This window comes from Aureobasidium pullulans (assembly GCF_000721785.1).
Source record: "Aureobasidium pullulans EXF-150 unplaced genomic scaffold scaffold_6, whole genome shotgun sequence".
Taxonomy (NCBI): domain Eukaryota; kingdom Fungi; phylum Ascomycota; class Dothideomycetes; order Dothideales; family Saccotheciaceae; genus Aureobasidium; species Aureobasidium pullulans.
Window position 1 is genome coordinate 424,457 of NW_021941026.1, and position 26,183 is coordinate 450,639.

The 26,183-nt window shown below is 51.5% G+C and overlaps 12 protein-coding genes across 12 annotated transcripts; 6 read left to right on the forward strand and 6 right to left on the reverse strand.

The window, feature by feature from the left end:
- Positions 1 to 358: 358 nt before the first annotated feature.
- M438DRAFT_373388 (uncharacterized protein) lies at positions 359 to 1,808 on the forward strand (the record flags this gene model as incomplete). Its single annotated transcript, XM_029908417.1, has 2 exons — positions 359 to 473; positions 529 to 1,808. 2 exons carry the CDS (start codon positions 359 to 361, stop codon positions 1,806 to 1,808), a joined length of 1,395 nt encoding a protein of 464 aa, XP_029762039.1.
- A 476-nt stretch (positions 1,809 to 2,284) lies between these two features.
- On the reverse strand, positions 2,285 to 4,437 carry M438DRAFT_333799 (uncharacterized protein; the record flags this gene model as incomplete). Its single annotated transcript, XM_029903650.1, has 2 exons — positions 2,285 to 4,359; positions 4,425 to 4,437. The coding sequence occupies 2 exons, from the start codon at positions 4,435 to 4,437 to the stop codon at positions 2,285 to 2,287; spliced, it is 2,088 nt and encodes a 695-aa protein (XP_029762040.1).
- Positions 4,438 to 5,104: 667 nt separating this feature from the next.
- M438DRAFT_315853 (cleft lip and palate transmembrane 1) lies at positions 5,105 to 7,407 on the forward strand. The gene is made up of 2 exons (XM_029902666.1): positions 5,105 to 5,237; positions 5,294 to 7,407. Exons 1-2 carry the CDS (start codon positions 5,193 to 5,195, stop codon positions 7,172 to 7,174), a joined length of 1,926 nt encoding a protein of 641 aa, XP_029762041.1. The 5' UTR covers positions 5,105 to 5,192; the 3' UTR covers positions 7,175 to 7,407.
- Positions 7,396 to 7,775, forward strand: M438DRAFT_364039 (uncharacterized protein; the record flags this gene model as incomplete). The annotated part of the gene is made up of 2 exons (XM_029907696.1): positions 7,396 to 7,445; positions 7,504 to 7,775. The coding sequence occupies exons 1-2, from the start codon at positions 7,412 to 7,414 to the stop codon at positions 7,773 to 7,775; spliced, it is 306 nt and encodes a 101-aa protein (XP_029762042.1). The 5' UTR covers positions 7,396 to 7,411.
- Positions 7,776 to 7,783: 8 nt separating this feature from the next.
- Positions 7,784 to 9,348, reverse strand: M438DRAFT_293852 (peroxisomal membrane protein PMP47A). Its single transcript, XM_029901829.1, has 2 exons — positions 8,229 to 9,348; positions 7,784 to 8,171 (listed from the first exon to the last, which is right to left on the reverse strand). Exons 1-2 carry the CDS (start codon positions 9,112 to 9,114, stop codon positions 8,056 to 8,058), a joined length of 1,002 nt encoding a protein of 333 aa, XP_029762043.1. The 5' UTR covers positions 9,115 to 9,348; the 3' UTR covers positions 7,784 to 8,055.
- Positions 9,349 to 10,090: 742 nt separating this feature from the next.
- M438DRAFT_270404 (uncharacterized protein) lies at positions 10,091 to 12,191 on the forward strand (the record flags this gene model as incomplete). The annotated part of the gene is made up of 2 exons (XM_029900387.1): positions 10,091 to 10,477; positions 10,533 to 12,191. 2 exons carry the CDS (start codon positions 10,091 to 10,093, stop codon positions 12,189 to 12,191), a joined length of 2,046 nt encoding a protein of 681 aa, XP_029762044.1.
- A 101-nt stretch (positions 12,192 to 12,292) lies between these two features.
- M438DRAFT_270862 (uncharacterized protein) lies at positions 12,293 to 12,845 on the reverse strand (the record flags this gene model as incomplete). The annotated part of the gene is made up of 2 exons (XM_029900431.1): positions 12,293 to 12,614; positions 12,670 to 12,845. The coding sequence occupies 2 exons, from the start codon at positions 12,843 to 12,845 to the stop codon at positions 12,293 to 12,295; spliced, it is 498 nt and encodes a 165-aa protein (XP_029762045.1).
- A 240-nt stretch (positions 12,846 to 13,085) lies between these two features.
- M438DRAFT_373393 (uncharacterized protein) lies at positions 13,086 to 15,160 on the forward strand (the record flags this gene model as incomplete). Its single annotated transcript, XM_029908418.1, has 4 exons — positions 13,086 to 13,102; positions 13,159 to 13,194; positions 13,258 to 13,559; positions 13,671 to 15,160. 4 exons carry the CDS (start codon positions 13,086 to 13,088, stop codon positions 15,158 to 15,160), a joined length of 1,845 nt encoding a protein of 614 aa, XP_029762046.1.
- Positions 15,161 to 16,362: 1,202 nt separating this feature from the next.
- On the reverse strand, positions 16,363 to 18,278 carry M438DRAFT_270438 (ferrioxamine B transporter; the record flags this gene model as incomplete). The annotated part of the gene is made up of 2 exons (XM_029900389.1): positions 16,363 to 17,976; positions 18,030 to 18,278. The coding sequence occupies 2 exons, from the start codon at positions 18,276 to 18,278 to the stop codon at positions 16,363 to 16,365; spliced, it is 1,863 nt and encodes a 620-aa protein (XP_029762047.1).
- Positions 18,279 to 19,181: 903 nt separating this feature from the next.
- Positions 19,182 to 19,495, reverse strand: M438DRAFT_344295 (uncharacterized protein). Its single transcript, XM_029905189.1, has one exon. It carries the CDS (start codon positions 19,483 to 19,485, stop codon positions 19,288 to 19,290), a length of 198 nt encoding a protein of 65 aa, XP_029762048.1. The 5' UTR covers positions 19,486 to 19,495; the 3' UTR covers positions 19,182 to 19,287.
- Positions 19,496 to 19,632: 137 nt separating this feature from the next.
- On the reverse strand, positions 19,633 to 21,697 carry M438DRAFT_315869 (putative sugar transporter). Its single transcript, XM_029902668.1, has 2 exons — positions 19,937 to 21,697; positions 19,633 to 19,879 (listed from the first exon to the last, which is right to left on the reverse strand). Exons 1-2 carry the CDS (start codon positions 21,315 to 21,317, stop codon positions 19,716 to 19,718), a joined length of 1,545 nt encoding a protein of 514 aa, XP_029762049.1. The 5' UTR covers positions 21,318 to 21,697; the 3' UTR covers positions 19,633 to 19,715.
- A 3,203-nt stretch (positions 21,698 to 24,900) lies between these two features.
- M438DRAFT_354005 (uncharacterized protein) lies at positions 24,901 to 26,084 on the forward strand (the record flags this gene model as incomplete). Its single annotated transcript, XM_029906924.1, has 2 exons — positions 24,901 to 25,192; positions 25,444 to 26,084. 2 exons carry the CDS (start codon positions 24,901 to 24,903, stop codon positions 26,082 to 26,084), a joined length of 933 nt encoding a protein of 310 aa, XP_029762050.1.
- Between the last annotated feature and the right edge of the window lie 99 nt (positions 26,085 to 26,183).

The window sequence follows — 26,183 nt, forward strand, 5'->3', positions numbered from 1 at the left end:
AGGGAGAGCTGTTTCTTGCTTGAAAAAACTTGAATGATATGACAAGACCGACCGGGCTCGGCGACTGAACTCACACCTTCAGCCGAATATTTCCTGTTAGCTTTTGCGGGGGTGCCGAAGAGGGCGATTGCGCCGCGAGACGGCTGGCCGAGGAAGAGAGGTGGAAATAGCTCACCTCAGCCAAGAGATGCTCCACTGTGTTGGGATATCGGTTCATGTCCGATCGCGGCTATCTGACAGTCCTTTCTCCGAGAGCGGTGAATCGATGAGCTTGGACCAGATCGGCAGAATTACACACATCGTCACCGTCAAGCAGTTGGACTCAAACACACCAGACGGCCATCTCGACATAACCGACATGGCGCTTGCAGTAGAGCAGAGCCCGTACTTCACGGAACGAAGATCAAATGGCGGCCTCATCGTCTCGGAAGCCCCAAAGTTCGACCTGGAGAGCTACGCCGCCAACTATGATGGTATGTTTAGTCTTGCGCCCATCCAGATCCGCCCCAGCTCACGCAAACACAACAGAATATTCGCGAGTCAGTCGCTTGCTCAACATCGCCCGCCTCTGTCCTCCGCTAGCACTCGACGCTCTTCGTCTGGCCATTCCCACCTCCAAGAGCGCAAAGGACACCCAGCAGTACCTCGATCTTATAAAGCTGCTTCATTCAATCAACCCCGACGATGACCTGGCTACCGTCGATGACGCATGGGTCGAAAAGACCAACAAGCTGAACGAGCACGAGACAGAACGCCTGGAACATGAATTGCGCGGCTACAAGAACAATCTTATCAAGGAGAGCATCCGCATGGGTCAGGAGGACTTAGGCACACACTTCCTCAACATGAACAGACTGGATCAGGCAACAAAGGCCTACCAAAAGATGCGCGAGTTTTGCACTACTCCCAAGCACATCGCCGAGATGACTCTGAAGCTGGCCTACATTAACATGGTTACTCCTAACTGGATCGCTGCCGTCTCGACCGCTCAAAAGGCTCGCTCATTGACACTACGCCCCGAAGACAAGCCCCGCTTCGACTCCGTCTCGCAAGCATGCACAGGCTTAGGCTACCTCGGTTCTGGTAACTATGGCCAGGCCGCTCACGCCTTCCTAGCAGTCGACCCATCATACGCCACCGTCGGCCCCGTCGCAAACATCGACTTCTCGCGCGCCGTCATGACCGCAAACGACATAGCAGTCTACGGCGGTCTCTGCGCCCTGGCCTCGATGAACCGCCAACAACTTCAAGACTCCGTCCTCGAAAACGCAAACTTCCGCAACTTCCTCGAACTCGAACCACACATTCGTCGCGCCATTTCCTTCTTCTGCGGCGCAAAGTACAGTCAATGTCTTGCCATCCTCGAAGCATACCGCACAGATTATTTGCTTGACATCTTCCTCGGCCCTCATATCAATATGCTTTACCACCTCATCCGCAGCAAGAGTATTGTGCAATACTTTGTTCCATTCTCTCAAGTCACATTGTCAGCTTTGACGGAAGCATTCCCAAGACCAGGTGGCACACCTCAAATGATGGAGAACGAGTTGGTCGATATGATTCAACGCGGCATCTTGGACGCCAGAATCGATACCGTAGATCAACTGCTCATTGCACCGCCCAAGGACTCGCGCGCTGATGCCCATCGTGGCGTCATGGAGACTGCAGAGGAAGTCGAGCATCAGCTTCGTCTCAAGTTGTTCAGAATCAACATGATGCAAGCTGGTCTTGAGATCCAGTCTCCCAAGTCAAACAAGAGTGGCAAGAACGTCGCTTCTTCATGGGGTCCCGGCCAAACACTCGGCTGAAGCTAGAAGACGAAGAGGACTTTTCCACACGACGGCATGAACTTGGCAATGGGGGAACAACAAGGGTTTGCTTTTTACTTAAACATGGCAATGCATAGCTCAAGGCGTTTTTACGGTAGAAGAGCAAGTAAGATCGAGACAAAAGGAAGAGGAAGATTCACATATCCTTCCCGTCATTCTGTAAAATCGACATAATCACATCCATGTATGAACCATTTCAAGCGAATGGTGTGAAGACAGTGTCGCATGTATGGTATTGTAGCCTATCCTAGCCATCCACCTTCGAAATTCAAGGAGGAGAACGCCCGAGAGTACCATAAGCAAATCCAGCACACCCAGTGGGTATCTTTGTGCCACCCAAAAGCGCCGGCTCAGCCACACAATAACAACAATGACCTGGAACCCGCTTAAAGAAAGAAAAGAACGACAGGAAAGAGAAAGAAAAAGCAGAGGCCCGCTAAACTTAGGCAGGAAGACTAATAATCTCCCTCGCCGAATAGCTCGCCCGCCTCGCGGCAATATCTCGCCTCGCCTGCACCTCCTCTGCCGCCAGTTTCGCTGGCCCAGCATACTACGCTTGCATCGACAACACCGCCGATCACGCCTTCTATAGCACCCAGGATCGCCCATCCGATCGTAGCTGCTATCAGACCGACGATGTAGGCGTAGAGACTGCCCTTGAAACCGCCACCTGCCAGCTGTACGTTACGTGCTGTAGAAACCCAGCCGCCAAAGCCTAGAGCAAATGACATGATGAAGCGAGTTGCGTGTAGAAGCAGCTTGGCCAGACGGTAGGGCATCATGGTACCACCAGAACCCGGGTGTGCGGCAAAGACCGAAGGGTTCAAGGTAGTCGTGGGCGAAGTATCGGAGACAAAGTGTAGTTGAGACAAGCCTCTTGCACTGATGCTGAGCGACTGCGAGTGAATGGCAGCATAGGTGAGCGTCAATGGATTGGTGAGAGCAGCGAGTGACGTAGGCACCATTGAGAATGCACAGAGGGTTACAAGGCTAGCGATGCGCCGGGGAAGGATGATCAAAGGTAAGCGGATCAACAACGATAGGAAGGTTGAGAGGCAGATGGTGCCGAGCATGGGTCCAGTTGCATGCATGAACGAGGCTCGTACGACCGTGGTCGATGACGGTGCAGGTACGCTTAAACGGTGGAAGTACCACTGTGAGACAGTGGCAGCAGTCGTGGCCCTTTGCACGCCGGCAATCACGCCCAGTGTCCAGAGATAGATCATGACGAAATAGAAGCCCAACCACCACGTGTTAAGGTCGATGATGAAGGTCTGAAGCTTGGACATGTGACCACCGAGGAACAGTCGCGTGAACATTCCCATCCAGATCCAGGTGAAGCAGACGACGACTCCCAATGTGCCAAAACCTAACAAGGTCAAAGTCTTGGAAGCGCTGACAATTCTGCACGCAAACTCGAGAATGCCAATTGCCTTGCCGAGCGAGCGACGTCCCTTGTAAACCGAGTAAACCCAGACACATGCAATGACCGCAGGAACGAAAGAGAACCAGCGCATGACTTTGTCCTGGACACTGGCTCCATGCCAAGCACCCTTGTAGCTTGCAATGAAGGGGTAGAGCGAGAAGGAGAAAAGAATAATGGGGACAGAGACGAGCATGAGGAAGACGAGGACACGCACATACTCGCGAAGTAGAGCAAGCCAGAGCATAGCAACAATAACGGTGATGACTGTGTCCCAGAGCAAAAGGTTGATGGAGGATGTCAGAGCAGAGTAGATGGTGTCTCCTAGCGGCCTCTTTGAGTTTGGCGCTGAAGTATGGAACCAGACCAAGATGAAAGTCGCAAACATGGCAAAGATGCAGATTTTGTATAGCTGAGCCCAAAACATATCATGTTGTGGCGGCTCTGGTGCAGGGAGGATCACGGTCGGCGGCACGCTGTCGCCATCCGGACTTTGGGGCCTTGGGTGAGCAAAGGCCGTCTCCGGATCTGTCTCTTGCGGCAGGAAGGTGGACTGTGGAGGAGGTACTGAAGGCTGGAACATCTGGAAGGCGGGCGGGCGAGCATCAAGTTCTCTGTCGATGCTATCGAAGTCTGAATAGCCATCGTCGTTGTCGGTTGAGCCAAGCTCAACATCCACCATGGCCGACTTGTGTCTTGAGTTTGACAGATTGGCTCGGGACGCCAAGTTCGAGGACTCGATGTTGTGGTCTTCAATCTCGGACGACTCGTTGAGATGGCTGGGGATGAAGTTGCGGCGAGACTTTTGTAAAGCTAGATAGTCGGTCATCTCACGCTCGTGTTGCGTTTCTTCGTCTTCTTGATCGAAGCCCTCGTTGGCACTAAACAGCGGCATCTCGACGTCGTGTCGTGTGCGGGAAGCGAAGGGAAAGCGAGATAGATACGAGCCCGAGGGCTGATACGGCGTAGGCATCGAGGTGCGTTGGACATAACGAGAAGACGAGGCAGGTGGACGCCGACGGTCGAGAGGATTACGAGAGCGTGGATCTGGCTCATGCTGCGTGAAGGAGAGGCGGCTCTGTGATTGCGCCAGGAAGCGCGAGGCATCTGGTCAAGATTGTCAGTCACGCGCCCTCGGCTTGGGACTTGGTGAAGCAATAGCAAGAACTCACATTCAGAGAACATGACAAGCGACGGCAGCACCAAGTAGAGGCCGCCCGATATGTGATGATATGATATGCAGTGGGTTGAGGTAGATGGTTAGGAGCGTAGGTTGGAGGTGGGCAGGAAGCTGCTCAGGCGATCTTGTCCAGACTTGACGAAGGCTTCGGCGATAAGGTGGGAAGTCACGACCAGGCTGACATGTGATGGTCAAGTCTGAGCTCGCAGGATAGGTACTATCTAACCCAGGTATACCCCAAAAGTCTATCGATATAGGTGTTGAAGGGTTGGACAGTCGCAAGGGTGATGGCAGAAACGGTATTATTATCCACTAAGGTCCTGGATGACGTTCTCCGAGATCCGAGAGTTGGGTCGAAGGTGTTGTGACAAAGCAGTAACACGTGCGCACTCGGGGCACTTTCACAGAGAGACAAGTGAGAGAGCAGCACAAAGAAGGTGCTGGCAAGAGGCGTCTGATTGTTCGTTCGTGTGTCCAAGGGCGGTCACAGGTAGAAATGACCCCAGAATGGTCGGCGGCCGAGTCGTCGTTAAAGCTGCAACCGGCCCATGTTTCAGCCTGTCAGTCGCTGTTTAGGGACGTGCCCTTATCGCCGTCTTATCGCAAGACACTCGGACCATGTCGCGTCTCGATATTGCGGAGGTCGGAGCTCGAGTAGAGGGTTGAGGGTGGCTTGAGGACAGATGTTTCCGCCCTTTTGTGAGGACGTCTGTTTTTTCGTTGCTTGACAAGTGTCGGAATCGAGAAACTTGCGCCAAAGATGCCGGAAGTACAGCAGCAAGCCGATCAAGGCACCAACTGGGTGGTCAGAACTTTGCATATCCACCCCGTACCCATCCTTTGGACTAACGCTGTTCGCAGTCAACCGCAAAGTCGATCGCGCAAACCGTTGGTATTTTCATGTTTGTGAACTTCGCCATCAAACAAGTTACTGGAGGAGTTCAACAACAAGCAAAGGTCGACAATGCTCCTGCTCCCTCTGTTGCTGCTGGCACTGGCCAGCAAGCCGCCGCCGCTCCTGGTTCATACAATGTAATCCCTCAGATGATCATGCCTCTATGGCAGCAAAATACCTCCATGGACATCAACATGTATGTCTCGCCCTCATTCGCCATGCCCGCTCTTAGTCAAATGCCCGCCGAGTCCCTGGTCCTCCAAGAGCGCAACTACCACTACGGAGACTGGAACGACAAGCGTCACGTCCACACCAACATCAACATTCCTCAGTCGGTGCAAGAGAATGGAACTCTTTGGGCCCACATCTACATCTCCCAGTCAGGCAGTGTCATGGATCCTACTCTGCCCGGCTACGATACCTTCAAAGCCTACCGTGTTACCCGACCCCTGACCAACTACCTGGCCAAGAAGAAGATCTCCAAGACTCGCAACCTGCTTGACTCTTCCGAAGCCGACGAAGAGGCCGAAACAGAGTCTACTGGTCCTGTCATTTCCAACTACTACCACCCCAACTTCACTCTGTCCATCATCCCCAACGTCGGCACACCCGTCTACCCTCAGATGCACCCGGCCATGCGCCAGTTCGTCTCCTTGGAGGCTACTGGTGCCCGCGATGAGTCCGGTCAGAATGCTTGGTATTACCCTGTCCTCTACCTCAACACTTTCTGGCAACTTCGTTCTCAGATGACCGAACTCAACTCGACCGTGACCGAAATGCCTCTTAACCTGGATCTGCAAACCGACCCCAACTGGAAGTTCAGTGTCATGGCAAGCATGGATGAGGGTATGAAGGAGAATGCCAGAAAGATTGCCCGTGGAGAAACAACCCCTGGAGGCGGTGATGGTAGCGAGCTGGAGATGATCAAGGAGGTCCTTCTTGACACTAACATGTACCTCCTCGGCATTACTGGATTCGTCAGTATCCTCCACATGATCTTCGAAATGTTGGCCTTCAAGAACGATGTCAGCCATTGGCGCAAGAAGAAGGACAACATTGGTACCTCCGTCCGCACCATTCTCGCCAACGTCTTCATGCAGAGCGTCATCTTCCTCTACCTTATGGACAACAATGAGAATACTTCCTGGATGATTCTCTTCGGTCAAGGTATGGGAATCGCTATCGAAGCCTGGAAGGTCACCAAGGCCGTCGACGTTCGCGTGCGTGCCGCCCCCGAAGGCTCTCTGATCCCGTATCGCGTCGTCTTCGAGGACAAGCACAAGCTTTCCGATGTCGAGAAGAAGACACAGGAGTACGACGAGATTGCTTTCCGCTATCTGTACATGGTCGCAGTACCGCTTCTGCTGGCATACGCTGGATACTCCCTTGTCTACGAGACTCACAAGAGCTGGTACAGTTTCATCATCGCTACTCTGGTCGGATCTGTCTACGCTTACGGCTTCCTCATGATGGTGCCAAGCTTGTACATCAACTACCGCTTGAAGAGTGTTGCACACATGCCTGCAAAGGCCATGACCTACAAGTTCCTCAACACTTTCATTGATGACCTGTTCGCTTTCACCATCAAGATGCCTACTCTGCATCGTCTGGCCACACTGCGTGACGATGTCATTTTCTTCGTTTACCTCTACCAGGCTTGGGCATATAAGGTCGACCACACCCGTGTCAACGAGTTTGGTCAGGGTGGTGACGACGAGGAAGTTGAGGAGAAGATCACCAACCAGCCCTTGAAGTCTGCACCTGAAGAGGACTCGGCTCCTGTCAAGACTGAAGCTTCTACCTCGGGAATTCAGAGCAAGAGCGGTGCTTCGAGAAAGAGAAAGTAAACGGCTCGTCTGTCAGAAGAGGAGCGCTTGCTTCTATGTCTCAAGCCATTCGATATCTTATGATTTAGCGTCAGCATCTGTATGTAATGGAAAATCATCGAATACCTTTTTGCGAATATGATTTTCTCCCGCGCTGGTGCGCACTCCTCAATCGTGAATCCTGCAGAAAGCTCCGGTCGCATCTTCATTCCTCTACCACAACCACGAAAGAATACCATCAAGATCATCACGACAACAATGGCGTCCGTCGGCGACAAAGAAGTCTCGCCAGGTACAATGCCTAGTATGTGTACTTTCTTTGCACACGAGAAGCTCACAGCAAGTCGCAGAACCCAACGGCGCCTCGCCATCCACCAACGAGACCATCAACGAAGTCGACATAATCTGGCACAACATGTATGCACCCAGCACATTTTCCACCTGGCGTAAGACCTCTAGTCGCTCCATCGCAGAGCTATTAGTCGACTTTGCGAAACTGGTGGATGATGGTATTGTCAGTGTGATTAGTTTGAATGTTAGTAAGGCTTCTTTTGTAGCTGTTGTGGGATGTGAGAGAGATTGGGATGGAGTCAAGGATTTGATATTTGGGGCAACAAGATGATGGATAGGGACTTGAGGCTGGTTTGTTCAAAGTTGTGCATTTCCTCTCCTTTGGCTTGGGGTTGGTACGCGTCACTGAAAACAAGACTGGGAAATATATGTACATTTCGCGAAACATGATCGTGAACTCCATTCTGCTCTTCTCGTTCTCCTCTGCTTCTCGTCATTCAACTGATTCTTGGGTCCCATCGTTCGGGCCTGGTTCGTTATACCCAGCATACGCTCCCCTTCATTCTCCTTGCGCTCCTGTCTAGTTTCTCATTTCGTCACAGACAAGATGCTTACGCCTTCTGTGCAATGCTTCTGCGAGCCTTGACTGTTGCGTTATACAAAGCATCCTTGAAGGCGAACAAGAAAGCAGCAGTAATGACGCTTTGGGTGACCTTGGGGCCAATGCCTAAAGGAGAATCGTTAGTGTCAATCCGCCATGTCAGAAAACATATCTCAAACTTACCACCGTAGAGACCAGCCCAACCTTCCTCACGCAGAATGCGCGAGAAGCTGTCAAACATGCCCTCCTTCTGTCCACTGGCAACATGTGCTCTGGACTTTACAGTAATGTAAGGGTAGGTGATGCTAGTAGCTGCCAACTTGCCCAGGGCACCAAGGTAGAAGCTGTCCTTGGGAGTAACACGGCGACGCTTCTCAAGAGACTGTTTCAGCTGCTCGAAAATTGTGTATTGGAGGATAGGGTTGATGACGAGAACGAGAGCAGGCAGCACGCCGGCGAAAAGTCTCATGAAGCCTTCGTCCTTGATGATGGACAGAAGCGTGCCGATGGTGCTGGGGCTGAGCTTCTTCTTGGGCTTCACACCAGCTTCCTCGGTAGGGAGAGCGCTGTCGTCGCTCTCATTCTTGCGTGCAGTCATGCGGGTGTTGACGACCCAGATGGGGTTGGTGAGAAGCACGGTTGCGCTTCCGGCAAGGGCACCAGCCAGCATACTCTCCACAGTGCTCAACTTGGTGGCATTGGGACGGTTTGCAGCCTTTGCAGCCTTGATGAAAGCGGCACGGGTCCATTCGTACCAGTAGTAGTAAACAAAGTTGGTGACACTGATGCCGAAAAGAGCGGATTCGAGACCGGCGTACAGACCACGAACACCTTCGCGTGCGATGATCTTTTGGGCTGCTTGGAGGACGTTCGTGTCGGCCTTCTTGGACTCGACCTGGGCGCGTGTCGAAAGGGTGATCAGAGGGTAGGTCAGGGCCATAGAGATAAGACCACCACCTGAGCCGGCAAGGGCGTGAGCAACATTGTCAGATTGCTGAGAAACGGCATCTGGAGGTGCAGTAGCAGTCGACTTCTGCAACTCATCCTTGACAGCAATGGACTGAGACATGATGATCAAAGGGAATGTAGATGGAGCAACAAGCGCAAAGGGATTAAAGGCAGCTTCTGTTTTTAGTAAGGAGCAAAGAGAAGAGTCGTGATAGTTTCGTGAGAGCTACAGTGAAGTTTCGAGATTTGGTCAAGGGAACGAAAGAAAGAGAAACTCCTTATGCCTGAATCAAGTTATTGTATCCAGCTGTGTCAGGTGTAGCTTTTTACCTTCGAGAGGATCGAGGAGCCGAGGTTGACATTCCCCACATGTGAACGCGGTCGGCAACTTTCCAGGGTGTCTTTTGACAGAACTCGTGTCAAATAACGGTTAAGTTTTCGACAGCCAGAGCGACAGTTATGGAAGATTACTAAGTATGCGTAAAATCCGATCACTGGATGATTGGAAGTTGTAGAATCGTCCATGAAGCACTTCTCCAGTTGCTAATAGTTTCAAAATTGATTGACATCGCTATCTCGTTTACTCATGCATGATTTTCAGGGCTAGAAAGATCAGGAGCTGCCCACGACTTTTGGCTGCTTATCTCACATTGCCCCTTTTCTCCAGGTCGCGACCAGCCAGAACCAGTCAATTGACCCGTTATTCGACCTCTCGCCCACAGCAAAAGCCGATTAAGTTGGACGTCACGTCTTGAAACCGGAAGCCAGTGTCCATCGCTTCACCCTCGGCCTCGACCTCGTTGCCTCGCAGGCCTTCCTCGGCCCCTGGCCGCCGGTGACGTTCGGGTAGCTCTTGCTCTCAGCTTCCGAGCTCGGATGTGCCTCAGGCGCTATTGCGAAAGTGTGAAGAGAGCTATAGAAGAAGAGAAGGACTTGCGCAGATGGCGCATATGGATATGTCCGAGGACCTGATGGAGAGCGCCGGTAGCTCTCCAGCCTCGTCGAATGACCATGGAGACAGCTTGGGACATGACTATGACATGGAGTCAGCCAATGCGACGCCCAACTCTCTCTTTACTGGTACCGCTGAAAGCGACATGTTACATGACTCGACTTCCGCATCTCCAAGGCATGTTGTAGCGCTACCTACTCGTTCATCTGCACCGCCTACTCAACGTGTCCTACCTCCGCGCGATGTTTCAGAAGAGAACATCGCCGACGTATATGCTGCATTCATTCTGTACTGTAACCCGTATTTCCCTCTGGATATCGATACTTCTGATTTGAAACGCATTTTCCAAACTCCACCTCGCAGCGACGGCAAGGACTTCAGCATCTACACTTTGTGGGAGCTCATCCAAAGGTTCGACAGCAAAGAGATCAAAACATGGACACAATTAGCCTTGGAACTGGGTGTTGAGCCTCCATCGGTCGAGAGAGGTGGTAGTGTGCAGAAGGTGCAGCAGTACTCAGTCAGACTAAAGGTCCGTCATAACAATATTGTTCCCTATCATTGACTTCAGCTTACACCAATATCAGCGCTGGTTGCGCGCAATGCATGTCGACGCCTTCTTCGAGTATTTGCTCGGCAAGAAGCATACCTACTACTTAGATCTGCCCCCACCGCACGATCCGCATCCTACTCGAGGTCGAGATGGTGTACCAGCCGACGAAGATCTTGCGATCAGAGCTCTAGACCCTTCATTTCGTCCCAAAAGAGGTCGGAAGAGAAATGAGACGCCTGAGAAGGATCCTGCCCCTCCAAAGAAGCCTTTGCTTACAACATCTTTCTCTTACGAAGGACGAACTCTATATGCTCAGCCGCAGGCTTCCTACACTGCATCCGCGATTCCCTTAAGTGCTAGACCGGTGGAAAACTTCCACAATGACATGTGGACACCCACAAACACGGGCTCGGCACCAGGACGAACGATACCTCATTCTGCGATGGCTGCCAGACCACCGCAAAATCTCCAGTGGCAACTTCATGGATCTCACGACACACCAATTACACCCCACCCTATGTCAGCTCTTGAACCTCGAGCATCAGGTCTGCCATCATATGATGAGCCAATGTCGGCCGTTACTCCTGGATCTTCCCGTGGTCGGTCTCGTCGCAAGCATGGCCCGGCAGTATCTTCTGCTTGGACCCACGCAACTGCGGCTAATGCCAGAGCCAGAGGTAGGCCTCCCGGTAAACGATCTGTTCAAGACGGGCCATATACCACGTTCCCAGCAGACCCGAACGCGGAGAGATCAGCGTCGCAGAGGAGCACTCCAGCTGTCTCCTTAATGCCATACGATACAGAATCGCATCTGCTGCGTCCGAATGCCTACACAAAACCGCTGCACAAACCTGTCTTCCAGATCTCCAAACCCTCTGACGCGGACGCTCCACGTCGGCCTGAGCGGGGACGTCTGTCTTTGCAAGTACCAGAAAGCACTGGTGGACCAATTCAGCTCGCGACTCCATCAGTTCTTGCGCATGAAGACTTTGATGAAACCTCGGCTGGAGATTCAATGCAAATCGATGCGAAGCCGGCGACTCCGCCGGCTACAAAGACGCCCGCCCAGCGTCAGAACAACAATCCTGAGCCTGAGGCGGGACTTGCATATGAAGCTCTGAAACGCGTACTCGCCTCTGACCTCCTTCGTGCCGACCTGTCTGGCAGATCGAGCAGACTGTTGGGGCCAGAAGCGATGCGCTTATCTGATGCAATTCTACAGCGGTTCAACGTACCTAGAGCAGATTCAGACAATAAGAGCGACGACGCCCTTCGCATCGCGGCGACTAGTTGGCTCGGCGTATCGCGTCAACTCGGATTCGCTTCTGCAACTCCGTGTAAAGAGAAGGAAATTGTGGTGCAGAGGTTTGCCATCCGTGATCATGGTCTCGAAGAGCCGATTGGACCAGATGACCAAGCCGCCAGAGTTAGGGAGAAGTTTGATATTAGTTGGTCTGCTGGCTTTGGCGGAGTAGGTGGAAAGTTCTGCGTTGTCGGACTTGAGATTGGACAGGAGCAGGTGGATCCTAATGATGCCGAGGCTCGTGCGCAGGAGATGATTAAGGAAGTGGGTAAAATGCCTGAGTCTGAGATCGACTACAAAGCCAAGTATATGGCTCTGGATTTCACGGTCAGGCTCATGAAGGGACAGCTGAACAGGCTGCAGGACAAAGTGCTGGACGCTTTGTTGTAGATATGTGTATGACATGATAATGGGTATATACTATTGAGAGATACTTGCAAAGGCTTTGATATGCTTTATGACCAGACATAAATCGATTGAGAAAAGATTGTTTAGTTCTTTGCCGCCCAGCTAGGAGTTGGAGTTGTGGTTGCATCTTTCTCCCATGGCTTCTTGCGTCGAGGTGCTTGTGCTTGGGTTCCTTGGCCTTCCAGGATGGTATCAGGAATATCTTTGATCCCAGGTATCGGTTTACCGGCTGCGATGAGTTCGCAAATCTCAGCAAACGAGGCCGGTGGAGGAGCTTCACCCATCGCAGATGGATGAGTAGCTTCAGATGACATATTAGATTGTGAGGGTGGCTCAGAGCCAGCCTGTTGTTTTGATCGAAGCCAAGTTTGATAGGCTTCGAAATTGACGGGTGTCTTGAACTTCCTGGTACAAGGTATGAGAGATACGTTGACAGGATGTGACAATCTAGATGTGTTACCTTGTGTAATAATAACAACGAGCCCTTGTAGTCAGATGTGCGGTCTGCTCGGGAGTCGATGCAGACCTCAGAATTGAAGCAAGAGCAGTCTGGAATTCATTGTCGTTGTCCCAGTCGTAATCGTCCAATTTCTGAAAGACAGCAGTAGCGTCACTTGAGGGCTGAGTTTCAGTCATGTTGTGTTGTTCGTACACGTGGTACTCGTAGAGGCTTTGGAAGAGCAGGGTGACAGTGAACAACGGCGTAGTGAAAGTCGGTGGTCCGAGCTTGCGCCCAGCATCATAGTGTCGCTGCTCGCAGCTGGGCCTGACACTCGCTGTTGCTACTCCTGTCTCTCAGCACACGACATCTTCTTACACCTGCATTTCTTCTTCTCTGCCTGAATCTACAGCTTGGGCTGTCATTCATACTTCGCCATGTCCGAATTCATCGGGTGCGCTTATCCAATCGAGTCCTGTCGTGTAGCAAGCTAGCTAACACTGAGGACAGATCGCGCATCTCCCTCATCTCCAAGAGCGACATCAAGTGAGTGGCTACGTTCAGACCTGCTTATTTACTTGAAGCACAAGCTGACGGCGGTCTGTGCAGATACGTCGGAACACTACACGAGATCAACTCGGAGAACTCGACAGTCGCTTTGGAAAATGTCAAGTCTTTCGGTACCGAAGGCCGTCGCGGCAACCCAGACGACGAGATCCCGCCCAATGACCAGATCTACGACTACATTGTGTTCCGTGGCAGCGATGTCAAGGACTTGACCATTGTCGAGCCTCCCAAGGAGAACAAGCCTCCCCAGGCCCCTCAGATGCCCAATGATCCCGCTATCCTCGGTGTAAGTTGCTGTCCGTCGCAAAAGATGCTTGAAACCGCCTTGATGAAACATTCCGGATGTAAATTTTGTCATTTTCCGAGAGCGCAAAACCAAGTGGACACTTTCCGTTGCCTTCCTTCTGAGCCCACACATCATTCTCTTGCATAATCTGCTACTTAGAGAGTCAAAGCTGACCTTGACTTGTTACAGGCCGCAAGACCTCCTCACGGCGCTCCCCAAGCCCCGCCAGCCGGCCCTCAAGGTGGTTTCCCTCAGCCCAACCAGCAGCAGCAACAACAGCAGCAGCAGTGGCGCGGTCCTCAAGGTCCCCAGGGCCCTCATCAACCCCCACCTTTCCCTCCTTACGGATACCCTCCTCCGCCTCAGGGCAACTCTCGCTTCGGTGGTCCCCCAGCTGGTCCTCACGGTTTCCCCAATGGCCCTCCTCACTACTACGGTCCTCCTCCCCCGGGATGGTTCCCTCCTCCAGGACAGGGCTTCCCTCCTCAGGGCCCACCTGGACAATTCCCTCCTCAGCCGATCGGTCCTCCTGGTCAGCAACAGCACCAGCAACAGCCTCAATCTCAGCAGCAGAGAACCCCCGAAGCACAAACGCCCTCAGCTCCTTCTCACAAGCAGCCTGAACCCACCGAGGACAAAGCTATCTTCCCTCCAGAGCAGAAGCCCGCACCTTCGGCAAACCAGACACCTGCTCTCGAAGCAGCCGCTCCTCCCCCGCCTGTCGATTCGAAGCCCGATGTAGCCGCCGCTACTGCCCCCGCTCAATCGCAAACAAAGCCTTCTACCGGTCCTAAGAACACTCGTGTTGCCGTCCCTCTTGTTCCTCTGAACGCAAAGCCTGGTAATGCATCTTCCAACTTGTCTCAACAGCAACAGACTGCTACTCAAACCGCTGCCGCTGCTGTTGCAGCTGCTATGGCTAAACTTCCTGTCTCCGCTACTGGTCCTGCTGATGCTAGCGTCGACAACTTGGCTAAGCGTGTCGGAGATATGCGCACCGATGACAGAATAAGACATTCGCGCCAGCCTGGAACTGGTGGCTTCGCTGCTGGACATCGCGGAGGTCAACACGGAGGTCAACACGGAGGTCAACATGGCGGCCAACATGGCGGTCAGCATGGCGGCGGCCGTGGTGGTAGACGCCCCAGTAACCGTGATCTGGCTAAGCCTGTCGAGGTCCCAACAGCAGACTTCGACTTCGAGACCAGCAACGCAAAGTTCAACAAGCAAGATTTGGTAAAGGAGGCCATCGCTTCAGGATCTCCTATGGGTACACCCACCGCCGATGAGCCCAGCCAGCCTCTGGAAGAGGTATCCAACGGCTTTGAGGCTCCCCAGACTGAGCGCGAAGTTGTGATTCCCGGCGCAACCTACAACAAGTCGAGTTCGTTCTTCGACAACATCTCATCCGAACTCAAGGACAGACAGGCAGCTCAGGATGTTGGAAGACGCATGGGCGGTATGGAGTTCAGAACCGAGGAGCGCAAGAAGAACTTCGAGACTTTCGGACAAGCCAATGTTGATAATGGATATCGTGGCGGTTTCCGTGGCCGCGGTCGTGGCAGAGGCTTCGGTCGCGGCGGTCAGCGCGGTGGCTTCGCTCCTAGAGGTGGATATGCCCCTAGAGGTCGCGGCGCAAGCTTTGCTGGCGAGTCTTAGAAAGGCCCCGAAAGTTCGCAAAACGGAAAGAATCAGTTTTCGAGCTTGGTGAATGATCAAGAGGCTTAGATTGCCCAAGAGGAGCCTCGCGGACGAACGATGAGACGAACCTGCGACTATAAAAAGTTCAAAGGGAAATGATGGCGCATGGAAAAATGGAGGCTCATGGCTGGACGAACTCAAACGGATCTAAGTTATTCTGCGGAACTCTCACTTCAAGAATAGTGGGGATAGCATGGAGGTTGTCTATAGTGTTTCCTCTCATTTTCATTTTTCAACCCCCTGAAGCATTCACATTGCTGGAAAATATGTGTTTCCACAACAACTGCACCGCAATGATCCTTGTCGTTTGAGAGAGTTTGATGAGAGCGCCTGCATCCCTGCGGCTTATCCACCTTGCCAACTGATGAGCAGGAAGATCATAGGCGGCCCCAACTCATTCAAGAAGTTGGCGCTTGAGACTTGCATCATCATGAATGGTTCTGCCGTTGGATACGAGAAGTGAGATGTGGTGGCACTTGAGGCTCAAGTCAGTGAAATGAAGGTGAAAAGAAGATGATCTTGTAAACTAGAAGTAGACAGAAGTCGAACTCGGATATCGAGCCTGAGAGCTGTGAGTGAGTGAGATCATCCACACATGAGTCACTCTTTCCTCGTATTCTCTTTTGTGAAACACCACCACGTGTTTTCTGTGGCCACGACCTCTCCGTGTGCTGAACTCTGTCACGCGCATGCTGTAGAAATGCACAATGTTATAGAGACTATAGCAGCCTTCCACTGAGAAGCGCTAACTTCCACGCTCTCAGTGGAGGGCTGCACTGATCTCAAGAACATTGTGCATTCCTTCAGTCCGGATGACCTTAGTCACAATCGCGAGAGGTGGCTAAGAGTGTTGAAAGTTGTCAAGAGGAACTGACTCCATCGTTTTGGTGACTCCAGAGACCCGCCATGGTGGTGACCATAGATCCTTGTATGAAGTGCTTAGCTGCTGAGGTCGATTTCAAAGGGAAACAACCTACTGGAAACTTGATTGGATAAGGGCAATGACGGTTGTGATAGTATGAGAAGAAAAATGGATTGGTATCAATGATAAGAGAGACATTAAAGACTATGGATGAAAGACGTGAAACTTTTTTCTTCCCCCGAATTATCGCTTTGTAGCAAAGATGGCGATCAAGATCAGGTTCAATACGAAGATGTGTTTAGAAGAGCTTGTTGAAGAGGCCACTCTTCTTGGACACCTCCTGAACACCGGCTTCGCTCGAAGTCTCAGAGATGGTCTTCTCTGCATCAGGCAGCGATTGCTCCTTGCCCAGACGAGGGTTGCGCAGGCACAATGAGTAAGCAATGAGCGGAACGCAGAGGCAGATACCAGTGATACACAACAAACGTTGGATGTGCCTGTATGATGTAATGACGGCATCGCGCTCGGGAGTTCCAACAGGGTAGTCAAGAATGAAGAACAGAGGGTTGCTGTAAGCGTAGATGGCTACGGTAGCATTGTTGGTGACGGCAGCCAGGTTACGCTCGAGCTCTGAAGGAAGGACCTGAGACCACAAGGCGCCAGAGACAGTGGAGCCGAAAGCCGAGCCAATGTTGTAGATTGCGAGGTAAAGACCGGTGACCAAGGCAAGGTGTTCGTGCTGGGTAGCTGCTTGGATGAGAGTCTGGGTAGGGTAAGGGAACAGACCACCGGCGAAACCCAAGACGACCTCGGCCGCGATAACACCGGCATACGAGCTCTGGCTAAGACCACCTCTGAATCGGAGCAGGATACCGAAGGCAACCATGAACATCAGAGTGCCGAAAACAATGAACGGCTTCAAGTAAGGGACGCGGTAACGTCTTCCAGGAAGGGGAATGCCGAATCGAATGAGAAGACCAAGGCAGACTCCAGTCAAAACAGAAACGAAGCTGTAAAGTGAAGTGATACGAGTAGCGGACTTGACGCTTTGATCGAAGGCAACAACGATGACTGTGTAAAGGAAACCTCCTTGCATATACCAGATGAAGTTGAGCATCCAAGCAACTCCAAGAGCAGCCCACACGCTGCGGTCCTTGAGAAGATGGAATGGCACAAGAGGGTGAGGAGCCTGTCTTTCGTAGAAGACGAAACAGGGGATGACGCAGATGCCAATGACCAGAGGAGCAATGACATGAGCAGTTCCCCATGTGTCCTTGACGCCGCCAGCAATGGTGAATGGCACAAGGATGAGAGCGAACATAGCGATCATCAAAATTATACCGATAACATCGAGTTGCCAGAAAAGGGCGACGAGAGTGTTACTGAAGCCATTTCGCTTGAACGGAGACTGGTAGTTGGCAAGAGCTCCGGCCTTCTTCGCGCGGCCGGATGCGATGAAGAGAGCAACGATCAGAGGAATGGCGCAGATGGGGTAGATAATGGCCCACATGCCAATACCCCAGCGCCAGGTTGTGTCCTTCAAGACAGCGGATGCGATATCTCCCGAGACCCAGGTGTTGATCAGGAAGGGCAAGGCAGGAATGTAGGACCATGCGAGACGAGAACGAAGAGAGGTGATATCGGCGACGATGACCTCTACGAGAAGAGTAACGATGGTGTAGCCGATCTGGTAGAAGATGGCACCAGCAGCAAAAGCACTGACGTTGTGTGCAGCGGCCTCGATGATGGTGCCCAGGATGTAGAAGAATACGGAGGCGTAAACGAGCTCGACGCGGCCGAAAACATCGGCAATCTTTGCAGCCGTGGGCTGGGCAGCAGCAGCAATTACCGTGCGAACAATGTTGACGGTCGAAAGCAACGAGTGCTGGCCAATGTCGGAAAGGGCAGTGCTCTGAGTTTTGTTAGTCAGTCGGTTTCGAGATTCGCAGCTTTCATATTAATCACCTGATAGGTATATCTGATGGTTCCATCCAGACCGTAGGCATATGCGATCAAGAAAACACCGATTCCAAGGAACCAGCGGTCGAAGGAAGTGAGGTGGGCATTGATGGCTTCTATGCGTGCAACACCAGGACTCGTCTTTCCAGTAAGGGCCAGCTGCTCACTGCGAGTGTCTTCTGAAGTGTGTGCCCTCACGTCGGTTTCGGCTTCGGGCTTCGTAGCCGAGTGAGTGTTGGAGTTGATGGAAGACATCTTGATCAGTAGAAATCAAGGTGTGGAATCAACTCAGATGGTCAGTACTCGATATCGACCGGCGGGGTAAGAAGTGATCGACGAAACCAACTGCCACTGGGAGAGGGAGGCGCCATTTTATGTAGATGCTGCCAAGGAAGAAGGAAAGCGCCATTCGCGCAGCTGAAATGCGCCTCCCAGCAAAAGAATGGACAGGCCAGGCAAGATTGGGTGATGGATTAGATAATCCCTCAGAGACTAGGGGCAAACTTTTTATCAGATCATAGGGTCTGAGCGACACGGTGCGAGTTATTGGCTCGTTTGTTGAAAGACCGTTGCCCAGTAAGGGTGTTCCGCTGGGATCAAAGGCGTGCATTCCCGTCTGGTCGGCGGAGTCCACCTACTTACTTCTTGCTCGTACTTTTCCGACCACCTGGTAAATCGCAGATCATCGCAGACCTAGACCTTTGTCATGTTATCCTTATGTCTTGACTCGGCACCCACTCGTCTTCCTGCTTTGTCACGGTCGCTGCATTGCAAAGCCGCGGATACACATCTCCTACAACGCGAGCAGTTGAGAAGTACCGTGATGGTTCGATAAAGGAAAATTTCATCTTATCAGATGCTCCAACGGTAGCTTTGGAGCTTTGGGCCGCGGGTGGCTTCCCAAGGCGGCGCAAGATGTGTTTAGCTCGCGAGGTGTCGGCTGTTACAGGTGAAGTCGACTTCCAGAGGAATTGGGCGTAGCTTGGCTTGCAGTTATAATGGGATTACAACCCATCTGGCGGGTAGATCTTATCAGATTTGCAAGCGAGCAACCCGTACGCCCAGCGCGAGCTCTTGGAAAGACGTTGGTTTCCCATTCTCGAACCTGCAATTCTCGCGTCTCTCTCAAAGCACGCGTAGAGCACCGAGGTTGTTTTCCACAAAGTCTGGCAAAAGAAATTTCGAATGCCGTGTCTTAAATGGCATCCGGGTGGGCATGGAACTACCGGTGGTTTTAGGTGTTCAGGTGTTCAGGGTGTGTGGCTCAAGCCATCATGAGCCGGCGGTCGCAATCACCTTGATAAGGCCGTGAAATGTTTCTGTCCCCCGTGTGCCAAACTTCGTCACGCGTATAGCTGTAGAATTGCACGATTTCAACATTTCCAGAGGTAGCCTCCATTGAGAGCGTGGTAGTTAGCGCCTCTCTACGGACGACTAGAGATATGTCGAAAACATTGTGCATTTCTACGAACCAAATAACCTCTAGCATGGCCGTGGGAGATGGCTAAAAGTGACAGAATCTCGCACACGGGGAGGGTTGGGCCTGCAATCAAAGTGTGGCCACAACGCTTAAAGACTGGCAAAATAGACGAAAACTGGTAGAAGTATTGAAGTGGCACATCTTTTGGTGACATTAAAAATCATACATATTCATAGAAAACTTTTCCAGCAGGAATGTCCAGCACCCGTGCCTTAAACCTTCTCTTGGAGGTGGACATCGTTGGTCTTGCTGTAAGGAACTTCATCCGCAGCCATCATAGGCTTGTATTTAGCGTACTTCACAGTACCCAACACTGAGGGGCTGTCCCTAAAGATGGTGTCCAGCTCTTCCAATGAGCGTCCCTTGGTTTCGGGGTCTGAAAAAAATATGATTAGCAGGAATTCAAATATGTTGTAAGACGTGTGGAACTTACAAAGGAAGTAGACAGTGACGGGAATGCATGAGCCGATGCAAGCATACACGATGTAGTACTGGTAGCCGATGTTGTTGATGGCTACTGGTGTAATCATAGCAACGGCGAAATTCCACAGCCAATGGTTCGCAGTAGAGATGGAGGCCATGGCGACACGCAGTTTCGTGGGACTTATTTCGCTACAGTATAAAAAGTTGGCACCGAGGAAACCAATGGGGGTGAAGAAGCAGAAGAGGTAGACGAAAAAGGCTGCAGCAACGGAGGCACCATAATTGTCGTGAGGGAAGGAAGTTGCGACGGCAAGAGCGACCATGCACAAGGCCATGCCACCACCAGAGACCATGAAACAGAGACGACGACCGAAGCGGTCGATGCAGAAGAAGGCGACGAAACAGGACAAAAACTTCCAGGTGAGAGTACCGGCAGACAAAAGCTTGGAGTTGTAGCTGCTCATGCCAAGACCCTGTTGGAAGATGGTAGAGGCGTATACGGAGATGAGGTTGGTTCCAGACATCTGCTGGAAGAATTGGAGCAGGATACAGAGACCGAAACGGTACGCAAGCTTGTCTTCGCCCATTTTGAACAAATCCTTGAACGAGACGGCTTTGGCCGAGGAGTCTTCGAGGGAGATCTCGATGCCAACGCATTCGGCTTCGATCTCAGGAGCATCAGCAGGAAGACCCTTAAGGGCAGCCAAGTTCTCGCGAGCTTCCTGACCGCGGTTCTGAGCGAGAAGCCAGCGGGGCGACTCGGGGAAGAACCAGATGGAGAACAGAACGATGAGCGAGAAGAGCAGGGCGATGGCGATCGGGGGACGCCAGGTGACGGATCCAGTCTTCAGGGTGAAGAATCCGAAATCGATCCAAGACTCGAGAGTATAACCAAATGAGATGAACATACCGTCAAGAACAACGTGCTTACCACGGTTCTTGGCCGATGAACATTCGGATTGCCAGACGGGGACTGTAGCAGAGAGCTGACCAACACCGAGACCGATGATGATACGGCCAACGATAAGCTGAGCGAGCTCGAATGCAGAGCATTCAATGGCCTCGCCAATAAGTGTGCAGAGAGCACCAATGAAGATGACCCATCGTCTTCCAAGAAGAGTACCGGTATAACTGCAGCTCAATGCGCCGATCAAAGCACCGATTGTGAAAGTTGCGACAATGAGACCCTGGAGAGTAGCGTGGTGGGCCTTGGTCTCGCCGGTGTAGTCGACCGTGTTGATGAGGGGGAATTGATGTCTCCAATTCTCTTCTGAGAGGAGGGGACCAAGACCAGACTGGTTGTAACCGAACAAAATGAACGATGGAGCAACAACCAGAGCGATTTGGGCAATGGACAGGGCCTTGCCCGTCATTCCAAGGAAACCGACCATTTTGTCGAGAGTCGATGATCTGTAGGCGACGACTTGTGCACGTTTATGCTGCAAAAGAGCCAAGTAGAAACAAGAATGGGCGTTAAACTCTCAGCAAGGGGCCAAGACAAGTCAAGCCTTCGACGAGAATTTGGCGTGTGATGAGCGCTGTAGTCGGACAGTAGTGCAGACTGCAGAGGGCAGATCGCTCTGTCTTTATACTCTCTGCCAATTTCGAATCCGACCTCGCACTTTTCTCCTGGTGCACCGTCTACTCCACATACTCCATATTTGCTGTGGGTCCATTGGGGCATGGGGATACGATAGCATGGTCAGCAATTGTTTCGAACGGGACCTACGGCACCCAGGCCAAGCCGGTGTGCCCTTCGACTCTGGTTCTTCTCGAACCGCCGATGTGGCCAACGTCGTCAAGATTGGTTAATTCCGAGGGTGGCATGCACGTCTTCCGGCCCTTTCACGGTCCTTCTCCTACTCTTACCGATGCTCTCTGAGTCGGAGAAGCCCAAACTAACGGCATCTGCTGCAAATTTGCAACATTGAAGGCCTGGGGCAAGGTGGGGACGTCTGGAGATTCACCAATCTCCCCACGGAGCATCATACTGAGGTGATGTATTTGGGTTCCGAAGACGAAAAAGATGCGGAGCGTTGGAGAGGAATGCGGAGCAACGAGGAGCAAACACGAAGAAAACGTGAAAGTGAAGTTACGATTCAGATCTTCGGGACGAAGGCCGACCGAGACTGGGAAGAAAGTTTCGAAAACAACATCTCGGTTGAGGTTTGCATCAAATGTTCCCCATGTTTCTTCATTTACTCGCTCCACCATGGGAGGCCTGCGCTTGTGCGCCCTAAGTCAACGCTCTCGCCTGATTCGAAATGCTTTAATGACGGTGTGCCCTGCTCATAACATTCTTTCTGATGAGCCAAGCTGAAGCATGACAGGAGTGTCGATTATCATGAGACTTCATGGCGAAGGGAATTTTTGGACTTCAAGCCTTGGACCGCGTTGTTCGCAATCAGCAACGGTCTCGGATATCACTCGCTTGAAGGCATATGTGGATCTTATCCGAGTCCGATAGATGTGGGAACAGGAAGCCAGCAAAGGCCGCTCTAACAATTCGTCCTTTCGCCTTCGCGTCTCGGGGATCCGATGCTAAAAACTACAGATGCCCAGACGGGATTCTGCATGGCCGAAACCGCCTGCGGCTCGACCACATCTGGGATGTCGCCCGAGGAGCAAACTAACATCAGGAGACAGCAGAGAACAGGCTAAAGTCCACGAGTCTTCCATGTGGATAATGGAAGCCTGTTAAGAACAGCAGTGACGCACGTACGCGCTTATCTTTTTGCGAAGGAACGCCTTGGCCTGTTGCTTCGTGCTTGTCTCAACTGATGTGGTTGAACAGTTCGGCTAGCGATCGGCTTGTTGATCTTCCGAATCTCTGTTTCTTTTCATCTGCCTGCTCACTGCTGGTGTTGGGTTGAACAGGGCGCCTTGATCGTTCTCAATCTCAACCAACTCGATTGCATTACTAGAGAAAAAACAAAAGTCAAATGATAGAGCCTCTAGGGGAAACGGCCCGTCTGGCAGCGAGCTGGACGCTGCCGAACTCGGCTTCTTCGGCAGTCAAGACAAGGAAGGGGCCTCCCGAAATGTTCTTAGGTGATTCGAATATCACACGCACACACGCTTACTTCGTTATCAAGACTCAGAAGCTTGGAGTTTTAGCTCACAAACAGCGGCATGCAAAATCGAAAATCATCACGGCCCTGTGGGAGGCCGAAACTCGGTTACGAACAGACCATCGGCATATGGTGTGTTTGCTCTGCCGAATTCACCGAACCTGAACGCACATGAATCCGATGGTCGTTGACCTTTTCACTGTGCTCTTCGTTCTGTTCTTCCAAGCTTTTATGCTGATCGCTATCCATACGACGGACGATCTGAGTTGACTGAGAATAACCTGCTTCTCAAGGTGGGCAGGTCTGCCACCATGTGGTCACCACGTACGCTGTGTTCCCATCATTCAGATCAAAGTGTCTGCAACAGCCGTGCCGATCCCGCAACGATGGAAACGTGCCGGTTGCCTTCAGATTCCATCTGAGACAGGGTCATCCCCTTGGCCATCGCTTCCAATGCTATCGACGACATTACTCTCAGGCCACATATGCTGGGCTCTTCTTTGACTTTTTGTAGGTGTCTATAGCATCACTTTGACGGCCTATTGTGCTCTTAAGTCCTTATATTGTCATCGAGTGCAGTCCAAGCGATTTTTTGTATTTTGAATTGTTCTTGCCAGAACTTGGTGCAAGATCACGATCATCGGAACCCAGCAATTCGTCCACAGGAGTGTTCGATCAACCATAGCTTTGCCCAATAGTTCATCAATCGTACTGTTATGCCGTTCTATCTGTCAAGATATCCAAGGAAAAAGAAAGAGAACAAGAGCAGCCTTGAATCAGTCGTACGGAGATTGTATGACCAAGCAAACGAAAGTTCATAACGTAGCCGTCAAAAGGCACGGGATCTTTGGTTCCTACTCAGTCGTCCAAAAGTATCAAGAAGAATCACTCTTAATGGACGTGTAGATGATGACCAAAAGCAGCCTTTCAACAGCTAAGGTAGAAGCCTACACGGACAAGAAAAAGGAAATGCAAAACATACAGCAGCAGGGATTCCCACGTGGTCACCCACCGTAGTACTAATCTGCCGTTCAACTGCTTATGTATGGCAGAGCGGACGGGATGCCCAGTTTTCAGCTGACTGTGGCCGTATGTGCTTGTCTCACCAAGATTCGACGATATAACGCTTGATGTGGTCTATGTCGCTAGTAAGCGTCCAAGTAGAAGTGCTGTGAACTTGGAGTAGACGGCATCAGATAATCAACGATACAGAGACGAAAACATAGTAGCTATGATATAGGTTGCACAGTGATGATGGAGTTCAAGGTGGCTGGGAAAGGAACCTTTAGCCAAGCGATCTGCGTCATGATCTTCACCTTTCTGAGCACTCCTTCCTTCATCTCCCAACATCATGGCACAACATATGCACTGTAGCTGCAACTCACTGCAGCATATATTTCATGCATCGGAATTGATAAGGAAGCCACGTGGACGATTTCGAAGACACAAATTGGTAGGACAAAGAAGCTGACATGAATCATGAATTTATTGTAGTCCCGCGAGGAGGCTGAGAGATATGCCATCGACTGACGGACCGTTCAAGCGCGGTAGGTTTGTTGCTGCAAAGTTGCCGCATCCCATGAATAGCTTTCGATGCCTTTGACCAGCATTGTGATGTCCGTCAAGTACGAGAGCCTGGAGAAACAGACGATAAAAGCCAGACCTATGCGGTCAAGGTATCACAATCACAGTCACCTGCGAACGACCAGCTATGCCCATGTTCGCCTTGCATCAACGGCATGTCCGAAGAAGCGGCAAGCCTTTCGCGACATCGATCTGCAGCGCTCGAGAGTGAGATGTTGTGTAACAAGCACCAAAATAGATATTTCCTTTGCGGAGATAAATGTATCTAACAGCATCGAATCCCATCTGTAAACATCCAATCCAACAGCGATCTCTCAAAATGGCTCCAAGAATGTCGAAAGACAGCGACACCATGTCTCGAGCAAGCACACTTCAAGGTATAGCAACAACAGACTTCGCCCCGAGAACCGCACACAAGACAAACGAGTTTATCGCACTACAAACTCTACTCGAGACGCCGGAGATTCAAGCTACGGTCTCGGCATCATCGAACACCAGCGAAACTCTGGTGGAGTCACAATCAACGATAAAGAGAAACAAGAGACGAACAGTCTACTGGATCGTAGGGCTCACCACGTTTGCCTCGCTCATCGTGTTGGCTGCTATACTGGGTGTGATTCTGGGTCCACGGCGTGTTTCTCGGCATTCTGCTAGGTGAGTAGGTCGCAACGCTTGAGCTGCTGCCATGTCTGACGGGCTAGGTCGGCGTCCTTGTCTGGCGGCTGATTATCAGAAACAGCCCTGAGTAAGAGCACGATATTTTGGCAAGATTTTGTGGTTACTCATGGAACTGATGTCCTACAACAACCTGCATGGTTGCTTTACTTCTCAACCTCCGCTCGTTCCTAATGTCTGTATCCAGTGAGGTACCAGACCCCTGTAGTGCAGCAGGATGAGAAACGAAGGACACGATCAGGAAAGCAACGAATTGGTCGCCAAAGCAAGGACAAATGCGACCAAGCACCTGCATCAAGGACGAAAGAAGGGTGCCATAGCATGAGGGAAGGCACGAATATATACACAAGACCGGAGGAGAGGCAGGGAGCGAAGGATAATCCAGGGGAGTACACGGACCTGGCGAACAATCAAGGGCTCCGATGCAAGAAGGTCACTCAGACGCATATGTTAGAATTTCGCTGGGTTCGGAAAACTTGGCTGACACATGTCATTAAGTTTCCTTCAGTCTTGTACACGAGAGAGGGAGCAAGAGACAAAACTGCATCAAATCACACTACACTGCATCAAATCACACTACACTGCACGAGGCTCCCAGATAAACACACCAAGACCCAACTCCATCTTGCTTATCAGTGCCTCAAGATACGGTCAAAAGGCACGATCCCTTTTTGTCATTCAGAGTCATCATTTTTTTCAAGAGCAGACATTTCCACATACTCTCCTGTGACGGCCATGCCAATACCAAAACCATCATGCGTTCAGATGGCCAGACAAACAAGACACCCCGCTGGGATGAGAGGTGAACGGAAAAGGCACGCATGTTGATTTACGAAACGCGGAGGAAATAATGGAGAGATTAAAGATGCAGAGAATTCTGTGGCTTTCAGAGACCAACCAGTGGTATATAAAAAGCTAGGTATGCGA